A 19,735-nucleotide genomic window follows, 5' to 3' on the forward strand; every position below is an offset into this window, starting at 1 on the left:
GTAAACATCACACATTTCACTCGTACAAATAAATATTCTCACATTTAGTACCTGCTGGTGGAATGTAATTTCTGCGCGTGCTGCTTAAGGTGAATGTTTCTTGTTATTTGTGATTCGGTTACAATTTGTCTCTGAGGGATACGTGAATGGTTGCCTTCTGATTCAAGGTGGTGGTGTGATGCCTGCCGTGAATAATGTTTGATTCAGTAACTATTGGTTGTCTTTGATCTATACAAGAGTTTCATACTTAAGCTCCTCCATATAAGTTACGTCTCAGTGGTTAAAACAATTCCGCACGACTCAACACTGGATCCTATTTATTACAATCATGTGACCAAGGACATGCGAGATAACTAAATGAACTCCCGAAATGCTGCTAGTTGTGGTAGTGAACGCTTCGTGAGTGGTGAGCGTTTCATGTTACGAAGATGCGTGACACTTTCCAGTCTTCGTCACAGAGAGAATTCTAATGTTCTAATGTACCACTTCAAATTCTTCTACTTCCTTCTACACTGCATCTGCACTGAAGGACCTAGACGTACATTAGGTTTTGATTGTAGTTTATGCAATTGTGAAGACATAGGGATTAACTCTTTGCAGTCTTCCATCAGTGCCTATAAGTTGTTGCCGGCAGCGAGCCCTCCGAGACGCCCCACCGACATCACCTAAGGACCGGTGGTGCAGCCTGCTGGAGGGAGGAACCCAGAGGTGCCAAGTGGGTCATAGTTATGTTGTTGGTCTTCTTGGCACCGTAGCGATCCGTATTTCTGTCCGCCTCCTTGATTGGTTGTCCCATAAATTTCCTCCTCCCTCCTTCTTTTTGTTCCCCCCTTTGTCAATCCGCCCCTTCGTCTCGAGGTGGCAGCCTCCTGGCTACAAGAATCCCTCACCCGGCTTCTCCCGAGCCGTAGTTTCCAGGTGCTTGGGTATTTTGGTCTTCCTCACGTGGCTGTTCGGTATTATTGGAATCATCGAGTATTATGAGAGAGGGAAGGGGGAGAGGAAAGCTGGTGTCTGTCCTGAGTTGCCCTTGACCGCGTGTCGTCTCCCTCTCCCTTTAGACACGATAACGAGGACGCGATAATGAGAACGTCCAAGTCCCGCACGCCCCGCCGGCTTAACACAACGCTCAAGGTGAAGTGCCGCAAGAAGACATGACATCACGCTACACAAACAACGGAAGGACGAAGTCTAATTAAAAAGACAAAAAGGGGCAATTTACTTGAACCATGACGCTGAAGAATAGTTCGCGTTATTGATGTGGATGCATCTTTTCACAAGGATGAGAGGAACCGGCGGTCGAGACTAGTGAAGAGGAGGGATTGACGGCCTGACGCGAATGTTGTGTACAGTGCCAATAAAAACGCAAGCAGCTATGCCTGCCGCAGCCCTCTATCATGAAGAAAATAGCTAATTCCCTGCCATCGAAATACTTACGAGATAGACAAAATAAGATAAGGGAAATATACCATGACAGGTATCTAAGGCACTCACACTCACACCCACCGCCCTGCATGACACTGTTCAACATAAATCATGCTTTGAGTTTGATTAATATGATTCGAGCTCTTCATGGGACTTTCAAGACGCCACCCTTCTGTTGCCTCTCACACGCCCTTGTCAGCCGGGCATCACACAACAACAATTACAATACTGTATGTACATCCCGCACGATGGAACTGACAGCGTCAGCGAAGGAGGCACATCAAGGAATTTTCAAGAAGCGAGGAAGGAGCATAGCAACACGAATTAAGAAGGCATCGATATGTAGAACTCTTAAGTATTGTTACATTCATGCATGAATAAGATTACTTCAAGCGCCGTAAACCATCTGAGGAAAGGAAACCATTACATTCATGAGGTTTCTTCACAAGTGAGTGCGTCCCAGTACACGTGTAGGCAATATACAGCTCTGCGTTATATATGAAATGGAGGGAGGCAAATACGTCAAACTTATGCCCAGCGAACGCTGCCAAGATGGAGCGTCTGATTAATCGCCTCAGCTACTTGGAAAGGCCCAGCAGGAAGGACCAGCGCCAGGCACCAAGGCCATGTCTCCCATGCACTCCTCAGCCCAAAAGCCTCTCATGTTCCATCGTGGCACCAGGAAAGCAAACTCCTTAGGCAGAAGGCTTGGGCGATGCAGCAGAAGGCAAAGATTAGGCCTCGTTATCTTCAGCATGACAGCGGGAGAGTTTCGCAACCTCAGCTGGCCAGGACTCATTTGGCGCAGCGGTGATCGGTTTTATTCCTCAGGAGATTCTTGGCTCCAGTCCTGCCCGCGCCCCTAAAAAGGCTAGGGGGTGAGGGGTCCACGTCACCAGCTGAAGAGACACCCAGCCATGATGACTCTGAAAAAGCAATCGTGATTGGCTGACACAGACTGGCACGGCGGGAAAGTAAAGCACCTCAGCCAATCAGGACAGGTCTTGGGAGGCGCGTCACGGACCCTCCACTCGCCGGGATCATGTTGCGGATACTTAAACTGTTTCCTGGACACGCTCGGAACAGAACAGCTTTCGATCTGTGGTGAGGAGAACGTGTATGTGTGTGTCTGTGTGTGTGTGTGTGTGTGTGTGTGTGTGTGTGTGTGTGTGTGTTATGTGTATGTCCCTTAAGTATCGTGGTGAAAGTAGTGATGGCATAGCAAGACCACATATTCCTACTTATTCCTGTTGTGTTTGCCTGGTACAACTGGCAGCGACACGCCCTTGTAACGGCGCCGTCCTGTTGGTGAAGGCAGCAGTGTGCCTCTTGTGAGGTGCTGTGTGTCCCTAGAACTCCTTAATGTTGTGTTGTCTTGGAAAAAATGTACACGACTTGCAGCCCACAGAGACAAATGTCTTACCTGCTTAGTGTTTTACCTGCTAACCTGTTTTGTGTCTACTTAAGGACAAGTGTTTCTGTCTGTATATGTGTGATTGTGCATCTCCGTATTGACGGCAGCATTTTAATGAGGTGGAATCGAAGAAACCCCACACCAAGAGACGATAAGAGATCTCAACTTGAAGGAAACCATTTAGCTGGTCCCTGCAGCCAAAAGACGCCAGGCGCCACCAGTCTCCACTATTGCCAGGAAGCTCTGCGTTTTGTCTTCTTGAAGTGTGCACACCTGCTGCCTCTGTGTCAGGATTAACTTCGGTATTTTCGTTGCAAAGTGTAGCATACAATTGATCCACAAATGCATGAACATCAAGACATCAATGGCCCAAAAAATTTTAGACCGCCCTAAGAGAAAAAATGTATTTTTGCGTTGTGCTTCAGCACACAGTGACGGAGCCCTGCACACTCATGAATGTCTTCTAACCAACTGTATGAGCTGGTGAAGTACGAAATCCTGCAGTAGACTGACGGTTCCACGGGCTGCGTCATCAAGCAGGTGGCCATGGTGGTGTTCGAGGACCTGGACACCGCGCTGGGAGTGTCGCCAAGGTCTTTTCAAATTAGTTCGATGTTGGCGCCGATCCAGCAATGCAAACAACATACCCCAATCAGGATGCTGATTGGCTAATCTTCTCCTCTGGATGGCTTACCGGCCGGCGGTGGCAGGAGCCCTGAGGGAGGGTGGAAGGCACCGCGGCACCACTCCGAAGCTATTTATAGCCTGGCTGAGGTGTCAAGTTGCCGTGAGGCTTGGCAAGCCCAACAACATCCCCCCTCAACTCCCTAGCCCACCCCACCCTGCCAGGTATATGAGGCCACGCCCTTCCACGCCCCAAGACAGTCCTGCTGCGTAGGGTGATCGAGAGAGTCGTGAGCCGAGGCGGAGTGCTGAGTGCTGCAGGTCCTGAACACACCCACCTACTCCTGGTGATCTAGTACACAGCCCCCGCCCCCACTCACCCACAATAGAGTGGTATCCCATCATAGCCCTCCCCACCTAGCACAGCGTCCCAGGATACCCTCTCACACAAGTCATGACGGTGGCCCAGGATATCCTCCCATAACGCGGTGCCTCTGGACAGCACCTTACACAGTGCTCAAGTGTAGCCTTCACCCAGTGCAGTGCCCCACACCAAGGTGTCTATGTTTAATCTGCCCCAAGTGTCTCAGCACAGGACACAACGGCAGCTCTCCCGCAACGCACTGAGGCGATAGCTTCCCACAAAACAGTGGCCCAATGTACCTCCCAGCATCGCACAACCTTAGGACGGCTCGCAGCACAGGAATGCTTTACGAAAACTCCTTACAGTGTTGTGACCCACAAAAGCATTTCAAAACGCTAAATCTTGCTATAGTTCTCTACACTGCAGTGCCCAACAATAGCTGTCCACAGCGCAGTGTTCCCTAACAACTCACCGCGGCGCATTGCCCTAAGATAATTCCTATGGCACAGCACCTCACGATACCTCCCCGCTGTTCGCTATGGCGTGATATATTCCATTATGACTGAGAAACTTTTTCAATAATACCAAATACTAGTGCCACAGCGCAGCATCTCACAGCTTGGCGTCCTCCCCACAGTATAGAATCCTCAGATAGGCCATGTAACGCATTGCATCTGAGCACAACGTTATACTTCGTTGTCCAATGATAGCGGCGGACACTACATCTTTGAGTTCACTCACATTCAAGAAAGCTAAGGCGCGAACTGGATCGCCAGGACACCCCGCGATGGAAAGGACAGCATCCATCTGACCTCACAAGACGCTGCTCCTGCTGACTGACTGATCATGACCTGGAACACAGATGCAACAAGGGGACATGCCTCCCCAGCCCCTAATCAATACAAGAAGAAAAATTAAACATTAAGGAATAAGTGCTCGCGTTGTGCTGGCTTTCACTGACTCTCGCATCAACGCAGGCAACAGTGAATTAGTGCGACCATTTCAACCAGCTCTTACCCGCCTTGTCGAATCACTTGCTATTCTATTCTATCACTTATTATTATATTCACTACCACGGGTACAAAACCAACAGATAAGAAGGCAGATAAAGCTGCATATAGAAAATATGCTATACTCACAAATTTAAATTGATAGAAAATATGATTGCACCAATGTCGTTATATATATATATATATATATATATATATATATATATATATATATATATATATATATATATATATATATATATATATATATATATATAAACATATATATTATGTACTCTACTGAGACAGACACACAGATAGACAGATACAATGATGGATCTACGGGTACAGACGACGGTCAGTTCCCTTTTAAGTTCAAGAGAAGACATCTACACAATAGGTTGCAGCTTCTTTTGTCACAAGAAATAGAGTGAAGTGAGTGAATTACACTACCTTCGCTGCGCTCTTTTAAATTGGAGTTTTACGACACGTATGGGACGAACTGACAGCCTCATCAAATACTCTCCAGCTTAACTGGAGGATTACTGACACCTCATAGGATAGATAGGTCACATAGCAACATAGATAGATAACATCGATATATATATATATATATATATATATATATATATATATATATATATATATATATATATATATATATATATAGATATATATAGAGAGAGAGAGAGAGAGAGAGAGAGAGAGAGAGAGAGAGAGAGAGAGAGAGAGAGAGAGAGAGAGAGAGAGAGAGAGATCAGGATAAAAAAAAATATGTAATTATAAAGTGACAAATCAGTTGACATATATGGCAGATGAATATACAGATAGATATAGATATAGATAGATATATAGAGAGGTAGATAGCAAACAGTAAAATGCAGAAGTAGAAACATGGTGATAAAAGATCAATATTTAGGTAAAGATAGAAAGACAGACAGATAGATAGACAGAGAGATCGATATAGAGGGATAGATCAACTTAGATAATCAGTTCTTAAAAAAAAAAAAGATAATATATAAGAAATGGATGTTTAGCAAACGGATAGAGATAATACTGATAAACAGTTAACATGCGAAACATACAGACACGGAAATGTGTACAAGGCAAATCTGAGCTATGCCACACACACACACACACACACACACACACACACACACACACACACACACAAACTCAACGACCGTGGCTGCCCCTGTCTTCCCAGCGACGCCATTGCAGGGGCTAACCATCCTAAATCCTAATAAAAGAAGCTTACATACTAACAATGTAGACCTTCAACCAGCTTGTCGCAATGTCTACAAGTGCTTGAGATGTAGAAGAAACATAATTTGTCACTGAGGTGACTTGTGGACGACATGGGGGAAAAATTATAAAACGTAACGAAAAGTAGAATAAAATCTCTCACTCTGAATTAACCTAACGTACTTTTTGTTGGAAGAGATAAAGTGATTAACCCCTTCAGTGCCATGACGCGTTTCTTTGTTCATTCTGCTTACTATCTGGTGATTTTGCACAGCTTCAAAAACTTATGTGGGGGATGAAAATTGAGAAGATTGTGGCCATTAATCTCCTGACCTCCAGAGACCCTTCTTAATGTCAGCAGGATGGTCTAATCGTACACAAATCCCAAGGTAAAAATGTATCCCAGTACTGAAGGGTTTAAGTAAAATACACGTATATGAATATCAAACAGAGCAAACAAGAGACAATACTAATTAAAACTCGTGATTAAGAAGAGAAAAAGGACATCTGGGCAAAAAAAATCCTAGATAAATATTTCGTCAGGTCAATTTAAGGAGTCACTGATAAAAAAGAGACCAGCAACAAGAATTCTGGATCAAAATTTCACCATATTGAAACTAAAGACCACAATTTTTTATCTTAGCTGGAGGTGAATACACTGTGAGCACTTATGGGAGGCAAGATAATGCTAAGACAGAGAAGAGAGCCCTTTAAGACCCGTGTGTATGAGCAACGAGTGTGGAGAGCTGTGAGAGTAACGAGTGAGAGGAGAACTGTGAGTGGCTCGTCCTCACCGTAGAGTTAGCTGTGGTTCTGTGTTCCTTGCTTGAATTATTACTATTACTATTATCATTATCATTATCATTATCATTATTATTATTATTATTATTATCATTATTATCATTATTACCATTATCACTCTTATTATTACTGATATTTCTATTACTTGCACTACTGTTATAACCACCAACGCTGCTACCAATAAAACTACCCAATTACAATCACGGATGGATCACTCAGACATCACCAGCTTCCACACCTTCCCCTCCCTGACCTGACCGTGTTCACTCTCCCACAGGAAGGTTCCAGGGCTGTTCTGCCATTGTGTGTCTGACTTCACTTCGACTACTCTCAAGCACCAACCTTCGCCCACACCGCCACCACCATGCCTGGCCACGTCGTCCTCAAGAGCACTGGACCTGATCCCGACCCCACCGAGTACCTCTACGTGTCCCTGGAGCAGAAGCGCATTGACCAGACCAAGCCCTATGATGCCAAGAAGGCGTGCTGGGTGCCCTGCGAGAAGGAAGGCTACGTCATCGGCGAGATCCAGGGCACCAAGGGAGACCTGGTAACCGTGGGCCTTAGCGGAGGAGAGACCAAGAACTTTAAGAAGGACGTTGTGTGCCAGGTGAACCCTCCCAAGTTCGAGAAATGCGAGGATATGTCTAACCTGACTTACCTCAACGATGCCTCCGTGCTGTATAACCTCAAGTCCCGCTACGTGTGCAAGCTTATCTACACCTACTCCGGCCTGTTCTGCGTCGCCATCAACCCCTACAAGCGCTACCCCATCTACACTAACCGCGTCGTCAAGATCTACCAGAGCAAGAGGCGTAATGAGGTCCCGCCCCACATCTTCGCTATCGCCGACGGTGCCTACATGGACATGCTGCAGAGTAAGTAGTGCATATCCACCTCCTCTTCCTCCTCCTCCTCCTCCTCCTCCTCTTCTTCTTCTTCTTCTTCTTCTTCTTCTTCTTCTTCTTCTTCTTCTTCCTACTCCTTCTCCCCCTCCTCTTCCTCCTCCTCCTCCTCCTCCTCCTCCTCCTCCTCCTCCTCCTCCTCCTCCTCCTCCTCTTCCTCTTCCTCTTCCTCTTCTTCCTCCTTCTTCTTCTCCTTCTCCTTCTCCTCCTCCTCCTCCTCCTCCTCCTCCTCCTCTTCCTCTTCTCCTCCTCCTCCTCCTCCTCCTCCTCCTCCTCCTCCTCCTCCTCCTCCTCCTCCTCCTCCTCCTCCTCCTCCTCCTCCTCCTCGTCCTTTAAGTCCCCACACCTGCACCTGAGTAATGATGAAGCTTCAGTCATACACTCAAGAATTCGGGTCTTTTATGTTTGGAGGTCGCCACTAATTTGTAACCAAATTTTCATCATTAGTACAGTTTTTGGTGCTGAATACGAATATGACATTCATTTTCTCGAGAAATGAAAGATTGGCGTAGTGGCGGCGAGTAGAGATGAGGCACATATCTGAAAAGGTTAGGTTAGGTTAGGTTAGGTAAAGTAAGGTTAGGTTAGGTTAGGTTAGGTTAGGTAAGGTTAGGTTAGGTTAGGTTAGGTTAGGTTAGGTTAGGTTAGGTTAGGTTAGGTTAGGTTAGGTTAGGTTAGGTTAGGTTAGGTTAGGTTAGGTTAGGTTAGGTTAGGTTAGGTTTGGTAAAGTTAGGTTAGGTTAGGTAAGGTTAAGTCACCTCTCTTAGATAATTGTTGAAATCAACTGTAGTAACGCGACATATCCTCAATTCGTCCTCACAGTAGTTAATGCTGGAATACTCTTTTGCCCAGGAATAAATGAAGACGATGATTTTCTTCAATGGAATGGTACTGCCATCAAGCCAAGTGTTTTTTCTCACTGAAACTTTATCACGGCAAGCTCTCTTGTAACATTTGATGTTTCTTTTTACACCTTTTCTCTTTTTCTATGATATTAAAGTTCTGCAGAAATTTAACAGCGTCTTCTTCGGTCAAAATATTGGTAAATAACCACTGCAAGTTGTAGTTCACATCCATCTTGTCCACGGTCGTCTCAAATGTGCCGCGTGACACCCGACTGTGTATTGTTGCGCCCGTTAATTACTATTGCATGAATTAATGCGCGTCGCAAGGCAGTGCGCATTAAATCCTTTTTTTGTGCAACTATCTTTCAATTCTCGAGAAAATGAATGTCATATTCGTATTCAGCACCAAAAACTGTATTAATGATGAAAATTTGGTTGAAAATTAGTGGCGACCTCCAAACATAAAATATCCAAGATTTCTACACCATAACACACACACACACACACACACACACACACACACACACACACACACACACACCGCGTAGTGTAGTGGTTAACACGCTCAACTCACAATTGAGAGGGCCGGGTTCGAGTCCCGGCGCGGCGAGGCAACTGGGCAAGCCTCTTAATGTGTAGCCCCTGTTCACCTAGCAGTAAATAGGTACGGGATGTAACTCGATGGGCTGTGGCCTCGCTTTCCCGGTGTGTGGAGTGTGTTGTGGTCTCAGTCCTATCCGAAGATCGGTCTATGAGCTCTGAGCTCGCTCCGTAATGGGGAAGACTGGCTGGGTGACCAGCAGACGACCGTGGTGAATTACACACACACACACACACACACACACACACACACACACACACACACACACACACGTGGGATGAAAGGAAGAATTTTAGGATGAAAGAAGGTTGGAGTAGACGAGGCGTGTGGGTGAGCAAGGAAGTAGGAAAGATCTGGGAGGAGAGGGGGGTGAGGGAGGCAAGGAGGCAGTGGCACGAGAGGAAAGGAGAGAGAGAGAGAGAGAGAGAGAGAGAGAAGACAGGGAGGGAAGGAGAGAGGGAGGGACTGCTGCCGTCAAGGTGTTATTTTGGAAGCGGCTGGCAGCTTCCTTTCCTCCACCATACCTCCCATACCTCCCACCCACCCTCCTTTCCCATACCTGGCAGGGAGGCACACATTACCCAATAAGGCAAAGAGTGTACAGGCTGCCCTCACACTTAATTATACTCAGCTATCAACCGTTTTCTTTATTTCTCTCAACGGGGGAGGGAGATGAAGGGGGAACATCTGCTTTCCCGCGTAAGTTTTATTTCTGGATCAAGGAGGGAAGCCACAACACTTAGATCATCACGCTCACCTGACTCACCTGGGGCAAGGGAGGGTGTCGGGGGGACTCAGGGAAAGGGTGAAAGTGTAGCAGCAAAGCGACCCAAGCGGTGAAGGGAGTAAAGGAGATGAGGAAAGCGACAAATGGAAAGTTAAGGAATTTAGGGAAACTGACAATTTGAGGTGATGTCTCTTAAAATGCGTTTGTGATCATGAAAAGGGACTCACACACAGTCACACACACACGCATACACACACACACGCATACACACACACACACACACACACACACACACACACACACACACACACACACACACGTTCTTCCTTACACAAACAAGTAGTATCATAACATTCACGGCAGAAAGAGTTAGCCACCGCCATCACTTCCATAACCATACATACTAAACTCAATGCCTTTCTCTTTCCAGATCACGATAACCAGTCTATGTTGATCACGTGAGTTACTCCTCTCCATTAAGCATCACAAATACATGAGTGACTTAAAAGTTAGACAAAAATATTAAAAAGAGATAACATTTGCTACTTCATGCATTGAGTATTTAGCTAATCATGTATGAAGGTGTCACGTCTCATGCATATTGAGCTACTAGTCAGTGCTACCATACGCCAGTCATCAGTACAGAGGCGTGGTGACAGACTCTTGATATACGATACAATAAGGAACATCGAATCAGCCATGTATACCACCTCCACCTCCACCATCACCACCACCAGCACCACCACCCTCTCCCCCGTCACCCCACACCTCACACCTCCATGATTGGGACACCGTCAGTCTTGTTGAAACGATGCCCCATGATATGCCTCCTCCTCCACCACCACCACCACCATCGCCACCGCCATCCCCACACACCCTGCCATTATATTCTGGAAGTAATGGGACACCTTCCAGTTATTTGCCCTCATGGAATATGAAAGACTAATTCCAATTTTTCTTCTTTTTTTGGTGTCTGAACATTTTTGAACACCTTTCTTATTTGTATTTTTGCAGTAAACACAAGCTGCAGAAGTTTAACATTTTTCTTTCCATTAACTCATTTTGATAGTGATAATACTTTTCACATTTTGGAGAATTTTTGGATGTTTTTTTTTCTCTTTGTTGTATCAGAAAAAAAGAGAATTTTATGACTGACTCCTTTTTCTCTTTATACATTTTTTGTGTGAATTTACTACTTGGCGATCCCCGAGAGGCGGCGAGGCTGCGGGGGGCGAGCTCCTGCAGGACAACAGCTGCGGCCCCTCCTGCAGCAGCCTCGACCGTCTTTTCCAATACCTCTTGCTCTCACCTCTCCTTCCACCCTTGCCTCACCTCTATAGTGGCGAGTCTGGAGCCGGAAAGACAGAGAACACCAAGAAAGTTATCCAGTATTTTGCCAACATCGCCCGGAGAAGTGACCCCTTTGACAAGAAAGCGGTGCAAGTCAAGTTTTCCTCCGGTGGTGTAAGTTTTCTTGCTCCTTCTCTACCTTGACCCGCCCCGTGCACTCCCGCCCCTCCTCTCCCCTCCCTATCTCGGCACGTCGCCGTCGCCTACCTCACACGCACCTGTTAATTAAGCAATTTTGCTCGGCCTACGTGTCAATTAATCGCGCTCAGCCAGTGTTCAGCGTCAACGTGGCTCGCAGCACTCATCCAGTCTTGGCCTCGTTGGCTTGTCACTGTTCAGTTTCATTTTCCTGCCTTGAACCTGTTTAACTTCACTATCAAGCACCACATTTTTCCTCTTTATTTTCCTTCTATTTCCTCATGACGGAAAACTAACTTGTGTTTCTTGCACGCCTGTCACAAATGAACCGGTAACGCCAGAGCAGCTCCCTGGATGCCTTGGTGTCTATCTGTGCATCTGTGTACTCTGAACGTCTGTCCGTCACCGTGTCTGTCACTCCTGTTGTCCCGCGCCAGTGTCACGCTCCTCTCCACTCATCACTCATCCTGTAGCGTCACAGTTCGGCTTGTGTCTCGTCCCGGCTTGCGCTAACCTGATGACTCTGTTCTAACGCAGTGGTGAGTCCGGTGCAGGCAAGACTGAGAACACAAAGAAGGTTATTGCCTACTTCGCCAATGTCGGTGCTTCCACTAAGAAGAAGGAATCCGAGAAGAAACAGGTAAACTAAGAGTGATACCCGTACTACCTCCCTCACCCCTGCCCAATCCTCCCATCCGCTACATAAACTTCCCAGCCTCTCCTCCCTCCCACTAAGGCTTCGGACTAGACACGAGGCTCCTTGGACAAAACCAGCATTCTTCTTTCCTCACCGGGGTTCGTGTGGAGTTTGTCGCCCCGAGAAGGAGGAACAGACACTTCCCTCCCCCCGCCCATCCCTGCTCGTCCTCCCTTCCCTGGTTCTCTGGCCTGCAGCAGGGACACATCATCACGCTAACCTCTTCTCGTCAGCATGTGTAACGCGTGCTACCCGTTCAAGGTGCACCGTTCACTAACCCTTCCCAAAACACCCCTCCCCTGAGTGACTGATATTCCCGTTCTCCTATAATGTGTTTTTAGGCTACACCGTGTGACGAGAATTCCATCCTAGGATGAAGAACACTACTCGTCTGAAAAACGACAAGCTGTGAGTTAGTAGTTCTTGTAAGATAGTGATACGAACTTAAATTTGCAAAGAACTGAATTGCTTGGCGTCTGAAATTGTAATCTGCACTAGTACTTGCAGATGGGTACTAAACATGTATAGCACAGCACAGATATATGTAAAAGACAGGTGTGGTGTCAGTATAGCTTGATATGAAAGGTAAACCAGTGTGGCAATGAACTACTAAACCATGATAGGAAGCAAGGTTTTATACGAGGGTAAGCAAATAACTATGAACAATACAATAATAAATCAAAAGTAAGACAGGTACTTGAATAATTCAGAATTGAAGAGGCAGGAAAAGAAGATCTATCAGTGAGGTATAGATGAAGAAGGTTACAAGTGTGGACGTAGGTAGCAAGTGATGACCCTCAAGCGGCCAGCCTCTCACCCGCGTCCCTCCCACAGAACCTTGAGGACCAGATCGTGCAGACCAACCCCGTGCTGGAAGCCTTCGGTAACGCCAAAACAGTGCGAAATGACAACTCCTCTCGCTTCGTGAGTATAAACACTGACCCATTAGTTGTCTTCGTTGTCTCCCTTGCTTCTACATATTCTCTCTCTCTCTCTCTCTCTCTCTCTCTCTCTCTCTCTCTCTCTCTCTCTCTCTCTCTCTCTCAAACACCTATTCGTTAGTTGTCTTCGTTATCTTCTTCGCTTCCAGATTACCTCTCTCTCTCTCTCTCTCTCTCTCTCTCTCTCTCTCTCTCTCTCTCTCTCTCTCTCTCTCTCTCTCTCTCTCTCTCTCTCTCCTAACGCTAAATATGTGTCCCTCTACCCGCTTACCTCCTCTCCTCCATCTCTCCTCCATCCATTCAACTCTCTCCCTCACTCGGTTCTCTAACTCCTCCTAATCCTCCAACAGGGTAAGTTCATCCGTATCCACTTCGGCCCCACTGGCAAGCTGTCTGGTGCTGATATCGAAACCTACCTGCTGGAGAAGGCCCGTGTCATCTCCCAGCAGTCCCTCGAGCGATCCTACCACATCTTCTACCAGCTCATGTCCAACCAGGTCAAGTGGATCAAACGTGAGTACTGTGGTCATCTTCGCCTTCTTGATCAGTGTCCTTATTGGGTTGCTGCAGATTTTAACTCCTTTCAGTACCATGACGCGTTTCCATTTTCATTCTGCTTACTATTTGGTGATTTATACGGCTTCAAAAACTCATGTGAGGGATTAAAATAGTAAAGGCTGGGGCCATTAATCTTCTGACCTCCACAGATCCTTCCTAACGTCAATAAAATGGTCTAATCGTACGTAAATTTCAAGGTAAATATGTGCCCATTATTGAAGGGGGTTAAGGATGGATTTTTTGTAATGTTATTTGATGTGGTGTTTGGGTTATTCTTATGTTAAGGGTGGTTTTGTTTTCATGTGCAAGAGAGTGAGAGAGAGAGTGTTTTGAGTATACAAAGAGTGTTTTGGTGATATCATTATTGTGTCTATGTATTAGTGAGGATTTTTATGCGTTATGAGTAGGGCTGTGTGTGTGTGTGTGTGTGTGTGTGTGTGTGTGTGTGTGTGTGTGTGTGTGTGTGTGTGTGTGTGTGTGTGTGTGTGTGTGTGTGTGTGTAGCCAATGTGTTCACATTGCTCCCCTGCCGTCAGCGAGTTCCGTCCCGCGTCCTGTGTCGACCAAACAGACGCCATTTCCATTTCAGTCTCCGTCTTTCAGGAATAATGTGCATGTAACACCACAACACAACACGCAACATTGCCAAGGTGTTCTATTAGATCATATGTTTCTACAAACACTTGACTAAAATGAGGTAAAGAATATTAGATAAACTACTTGTTAGAGTCATTTTTCTGGTGATCAGGATTGTCTTACATTGCAAGGAGAATGCACACCACTTATTCATGACTCCAGGGCGTATAAGGAGCGTTAAAAGTTGAGGCTCTGAACTAATATGAAACCTACATTTCGTACTTTTATAGCATACATTTCTTTTCCCATATCAAATGAAGGCTATAGATGTGTTAGAATCATCACAGAGGAGATTGACTACAACATTGCAAAGAATGCGAATTGACATGATAGAGACAAGAGGTTTAGGAAATGTAAAAAGATAAATTTATGTAGTTAACAAAATTCACATGGTTAGTAATCAGGACAGGGCTAGACTTTGGCTGAAATAAAATGTAAAAAGAGCAAAGAAGAAATTGGTTCTCGGAATGGTAGATGACTGGAATAGCCTCCCAATAATCAGATGTTATTAGTACTGAGTCAGGGAAAAGGTTTTAAAAAGTTAATAAATTCATGGATAAGGATGATGGGCGAATATAGGTAGACATATTTCAAGCATATACTGTCACGTGTAAGCCTATTGGCTTCCTGCAGCTTCCCTTATTTTCGTAAGTTCACATGTCGTCTGTGTCGGTGTGGTAGCAGTTTGCTGGCTAGGCGTCTTGTTTATTCATTCTTATGGCCTTACAAATACACAATCAACACTCTCTCGTTCAGCAAGTTCGTGGAGCAGTAGACAAACAAGCAGACACACTCCATACAGACTCCTCTTTCTGGTTGCCATGGCCCGTAATGGACGTTCGCGCGTCGCCCTCTCCCCCTGTAACAGCCCTTTCGTCCCTTACAGCGGTGTGCTACCTCAGTGACAACATCCATGACTACCACTTTGTGAGTCAGGGCAAAGTTACAGTCGCCTCTATTGACGATGCCGAGGAGATCCAGTTCACGGATGTAAGTTGTGCGAGGGAGTCCGAGTGTTCTGCATGGGCCGCGTAGTGAGACCCTCAGTCCAGACCATGAACGCGTGCTCGGCATCTCGTGACGAAACACTCGTAGACTACACTCGCCTTCCATAGTTCGTCCTGGAGATCTAGTATCTATTTCAGACAAGACAGATCTAGATTTCACCGGATGTTGTGACTAAATTTGTTGGTTTCCTGTCCACCTAATCCCTCCTGTATACAAGCCTGTATACAAAACACCCGCGGTACCTAGACCATAAAGATTAACACTAAATGCACAGCTCCTCCACAACAGCCAGGAGCCCCATCCCCCACTAACACCAAGAGTGGTCCACCCATGAACCTCCACCACCCTCCCACCCAGGCCCACCGGCACCACCTGGGACTAACCCGCCCCCACCAGCGGGAAAAATTTTCCCTTCTCCTCTACCACTTTCCTCCCACACTGACCCTCAATCCGAGTAGTACCCGGTTGCACCAGTTTTTTTTTTTTTTTCAAACTAACCCACGGTGAGTCTTTCCCTTCGGTACTCACCTCCGCTGTCACGCTTCCCTCCCTCCCCGGCCCTGCCCTGCCCTACCGCCAGGTGCAGCCTCCTCACTGACGGACATGTTCCTTGCTTCTAGCGACGTGTCTCTTGTCCAACGACATCCACGACTATCACTTCGTGTCTCAAGGCAAGGTCACCGTGGCTTCCATTGACGACAAAGAGGACATGCAGTTCACTGATGTAAGTTATATGTTATTTCCTCGTGACACTGTTCCTCCGACCGCCGAGGAGATACTTAACACGAGAAGCATGACTTGAAGGCAGGCGTGGCGAGTGCTGGTCTGTGGCAGCAAGTGAGTCATGACTGGTGGTGCAGCATGGTGTCAGCACCGGTGATGGCCCACACCAGCGCCCCAGACCAGACAGTCACCCGCCACGAGCCATAAATTTACACTTGTCATTGCTGGTCCTCCGTCAAGCTTGGTCTGTGCCAGTGTCACGCCAAGGCTCCACAGCGGCAAGTCTCCGTCGTCCAGCTGTAAACTGCCTGCCTACGCTCTCTGTCTTGAGGGTGTGGCTGCTCTTACTTCCTTGTTTCATGTTGCTTTAGATAGCAAAGTTATATGCAATGGCTCATCAAATTAGCTTCCCAGATGCTGGCTATTGAGTCTGTGTATGTCAAATAAATGTCGCAGCTGCTCCCGTTCCATTGCTGCTATAGGGGCAATGCTTCACGCTTCTTTACACCTGAACTGTTCATCTTATTCGAGTTACCCTGATAAGAGCGTGCACTGAGTAAACACGTCTATGTTTACCTGCATGAATGCACCACATGCAACTCGTGTCCATTCACTCAGAGATTCAGTCTGAAACTCAGTGTTCCCAAAATAAAGTTTCCAAAGTCACTCTCTCCGCACGCCGCGCTTCCTGAAGTCTTCTGAACATCGACCTCCTGAAGAAGTTAATTGGCCACCGACACCCCTTCTGTCCCTTCACCTTCCATCACTGTCCTTCTTTATCTGACGTGTCTGACTAACCTTTCCGCTGCATGCACCGCATCACCAAGCCGCTACGCCCACGCACAGGTAAGCCAACATCTCTCTCTCTCTCTCTCTCTCTCTCTCTCTCTCTCTCTCTCTCTCTCTCTCTCTCTCTCTCTTGAATCTCTCCACTCCCAAATACCGACAACATTACAGCATTTCACCATCAACATATACCCATTAACGTTCCTGTTTTCTCAGTTGAAGATTATCTGCTTTCATAAAAAATCTAAATGCATTTCCAAAGACTGCAGCAAGTACGCCTCATAATGATTTTCCATTACTTAAATAAATGAGGCTCTAAGCATCACTTTTCCCACCCTCTACCGCCGCCTTCATAAGAGCGGGTAATAATGACACCCTGCTGCAGGACGCCTTCGACGTGCTGGGCTTCAGCAAGGAAGACAAGGAGAACGTGTACAAGGTGACGGCCGCTGTCATGCACTTCGGAGAGATGAAGTTCAAACAAAGAGGCCGAGAGGAGCAGGCCGAGGCTGACGGCACAGAGGTGAGTGCGGACAGGAGCAAGAAAAATACACTAGACTGGGCAGGAGTGAAGGCTATTTATTGTGTTGCGGGGAAGTTATTACTTTATCACTCGAAGCGTTGATCAGAGAAAACATTTAATATTTGTATTGAATTGCCTTGTACATCTTGTAAGTCAATAAACAAGAAGAAAGCAGCAGATATCAGTATAGGCAGTTCACATCCATAAGGGACAAACTAACAATATACATCACTGGAAACAACAGCAATGAAGAAAATCATTTATACGACAGTGAAAATTATGAATACTCGACGAGTGTTCCTCCTTCTTTGCCACAACCCACCCTGACCATCACCATCACCATCACCCTAACCCCCACCCCACCCGCAGGAAGGTGACAAGGTGGGCAAGCTGATGGGCGTCGACGGCGCCGACCTGTACAAGAACCTGACCAAACCCAAGATCAAGGTCGGTAACGAGTTCGTGACGCAGGGCCGTAACAAGGACCAGGTGGCGTACTCCGTGGGCGCTCTGGCCAAGGGTATCTTCGATCGTACCTTCAAGTGGTTGGTGAAGAAGTGTAACGTGACCCTCGAGACAGGCCAGAAGCGAGTCACCTTCATCGGCGTGCTGGACATCGCCGGCTTTGAAATCTTCGACGTAAGTTTCCAAACGTTTAGTTAGTGACGCCTCTTCTTAGTGTCCATGATTGGTGCATAATCTTGGCAAAATTGATATATATGTACGCTGATAGATACCAATACTTTATTTCTTGATTCCAATGCTTTCATTCCTTCACTGTGGTCACTCAAGGATGTCAACTTGGCTCACATCACACTGATAGCGTTGTACATTAAAAAAAAAAAAAGAAAAATGTGTGTGTGTAATCTCCCGTAGCAAATTGTAAAGGTTTCTCATTTTTATGCATATTTTCGCCCCTGATAAAATTCACCCTCTCCCGCTCCTACACACGCATTGCCATCCCCTGCCTCCCCTTCTGCCTCCCCCTTGACGATATTCCCCTTCTTCTTCCCTTTTTTTCCTCCAATAACAGTACAGCGCCTGGGAATGCAGATGAAGCAGCACCAGTGACCAGAATACCTGGCAAGTCTTAGCTTTATTGAGTTGGAGTACTCTAAAGTTTTGTCTGGCGTTCCACCCTCTCCACGCACGCCCTCCCTCCGGTCCAACCCCAACGCCATCTGTACTAGTCTCTTCCCCTCCCACTTGTATTCCTTCCGTCCACGATTGGGTTTTGTCTGGACTGACTTTCACACCAAACAAACCAAACCAGTAAACAGTTTTCCCCACACTCCATCCTCCCCACCTCCCACCCTTACCCATTTCCCCTCCACCTCCCAATTCCTACGTCAAAATTAATCCCCTGCCTCCTTCTTGGGTCTAGTACACCCTTTCTTGGCAATCTGTCCTTCATTCTTTTCTAGTCACAGTTCCCCTTATCCCATAGCTTCCCTAATAGAAAGGTCCATTAGCTACCCTTGATCTCCCCTCTGTTCCTCTGTCTATGCCCACGTCCAATTTAACCCCTTCAGTACCATGCCGCGTCTTCATATTCATTCTGGTGACTATTTGGTGATTTTCTACAGCTTCAACAACTCATGTGGGGATTAAAATAGTGAAGACTGTAGCCATTAATCTTCTGCCCTCCAGACCGTTCCTAATGCAAATAAAATCATCTAATCATATCCCAAAAAATCATGGTACAAATGTGTCTCATTATTGAAGGGGTTAAGATACCAACCGTTCATTCCAGTCCCTTTATTGACTATGAATATCTGCCCGTCAGCCTGTTCTCCTATCTGTTCTATTGCTAGGCTAATGAGACGCAAGGAGTTAGAGATGTGACTCGTTACCTACCATCCAATTGGCTCTGTGATGCTGGAGAGAATGAGGATCTGATCAGTAGGTAGCTGTGAAGGAGTGAATCCCGCTAGTGGCAGCAGTGTTCGATAGAAAGTCGTAGTCTTAATGTAGAGAGTGTACGTTTATAAGCATCTCCACCTCCGTCTACCCTCCACTCTCCCGTATTTTCAACACTCTCTCTCTCTCTCTCTCTCTCTCTCTCTCTCTCTCTCTCTCTCTCTCCTCTTGCCTCAGCATTGCCCCTTAAAGCCATCCAAAAATTGCCAGCGGGTTCCCTGAAGAACTATCCCCTGCCCCTCCTCCATGCCCCAGCCCCGCCCTCTGTCCCCGCCCTATGTGCATGACCAATAACTTTTTTCTAACAGCAGCCAAGCACCAGCGGAACCACCTCCAAGACGTCCTCACCACTTTGCTGCTGTCTACTTGCCTCCCCTCCCTTCAATCTTCCCTTTACCCCCCCTCCCTGAAGGACTCTCCCTCGTCACAAATCTCTTCACGTCTCCCCGTCCCAGAGTCCTCACACCACTGTACACGCCACAGCCGTCCGCGGCGACACTAACCCTTCCCACAGGA

The 19,735-nt window shown here is 46.6% G+C and overlaps 1 protein-coding gene across 40 annotated transcripts in view; it reads left to right on the top strand.

Moving 5' to 3' along the window:
* Positions 1 to 2,390: 2,390 nt before the first annotated feature.
* LOC123519837 (myosin heavy chain, muscle-like) overlaps positions 2,391 to 19,735 on the top strand; it is a 39,463-nt gene continuing 22,118 nt past the window's right edge. For 20 of the 40 annotated variants that reach the window (XR_006679109.1, XM_045281377.1, XM_045281382.1 and 17 more), the window contains exons 1-9: positions 3,630 to 3,784; positions 7,140 to 7,740; positions 10,371 to 10,398; positions 11,281 to 11,404; positions 12,960 to 13,049; positions 13,417 to 13,579; positions 15,888 to 15,991; positions 17,162 to 17,299; positions 17,669 to 17,938. Coding sequence is in view for 39 of the 40 variants with exons in the window: in XM_045281377.1 (XP_045137312.1) it covers positions 7,227 to 7,740; positions 10,371 to 10,398; positions 11,281 to 11,404; positions 12,960 to 13,049; positions 13,417 to 13,579; positions 15,888 to 15,991; positions 17,162 to 17,299; positions 17,669 to 17,938 (1,431 nt within the window). In the remaining variant the exon portion in view is untranslated. The other 20 variants (XM_045281408.1, XM_045281404.1, XM_045281402.1 and 17 more) reach the window with 8 other exon arrangements.

The sequence above is a fragment of the Portunus trituberculatus genome, chromosome 46 (genome assembly GCF_017591435.1).
Source record: "Portunus trituberculatus isolate SZX2019 chromosome 46, ASM1759143v1, whole genome shotgun sequence".
NCBI classification, from domain to species: domain Eukaryota; kingdom Metazoa; phylum Arthropoda; class Malacostraca; order Decapoda; family Portunidae; genus Portunus; species Portunus trituberculatus.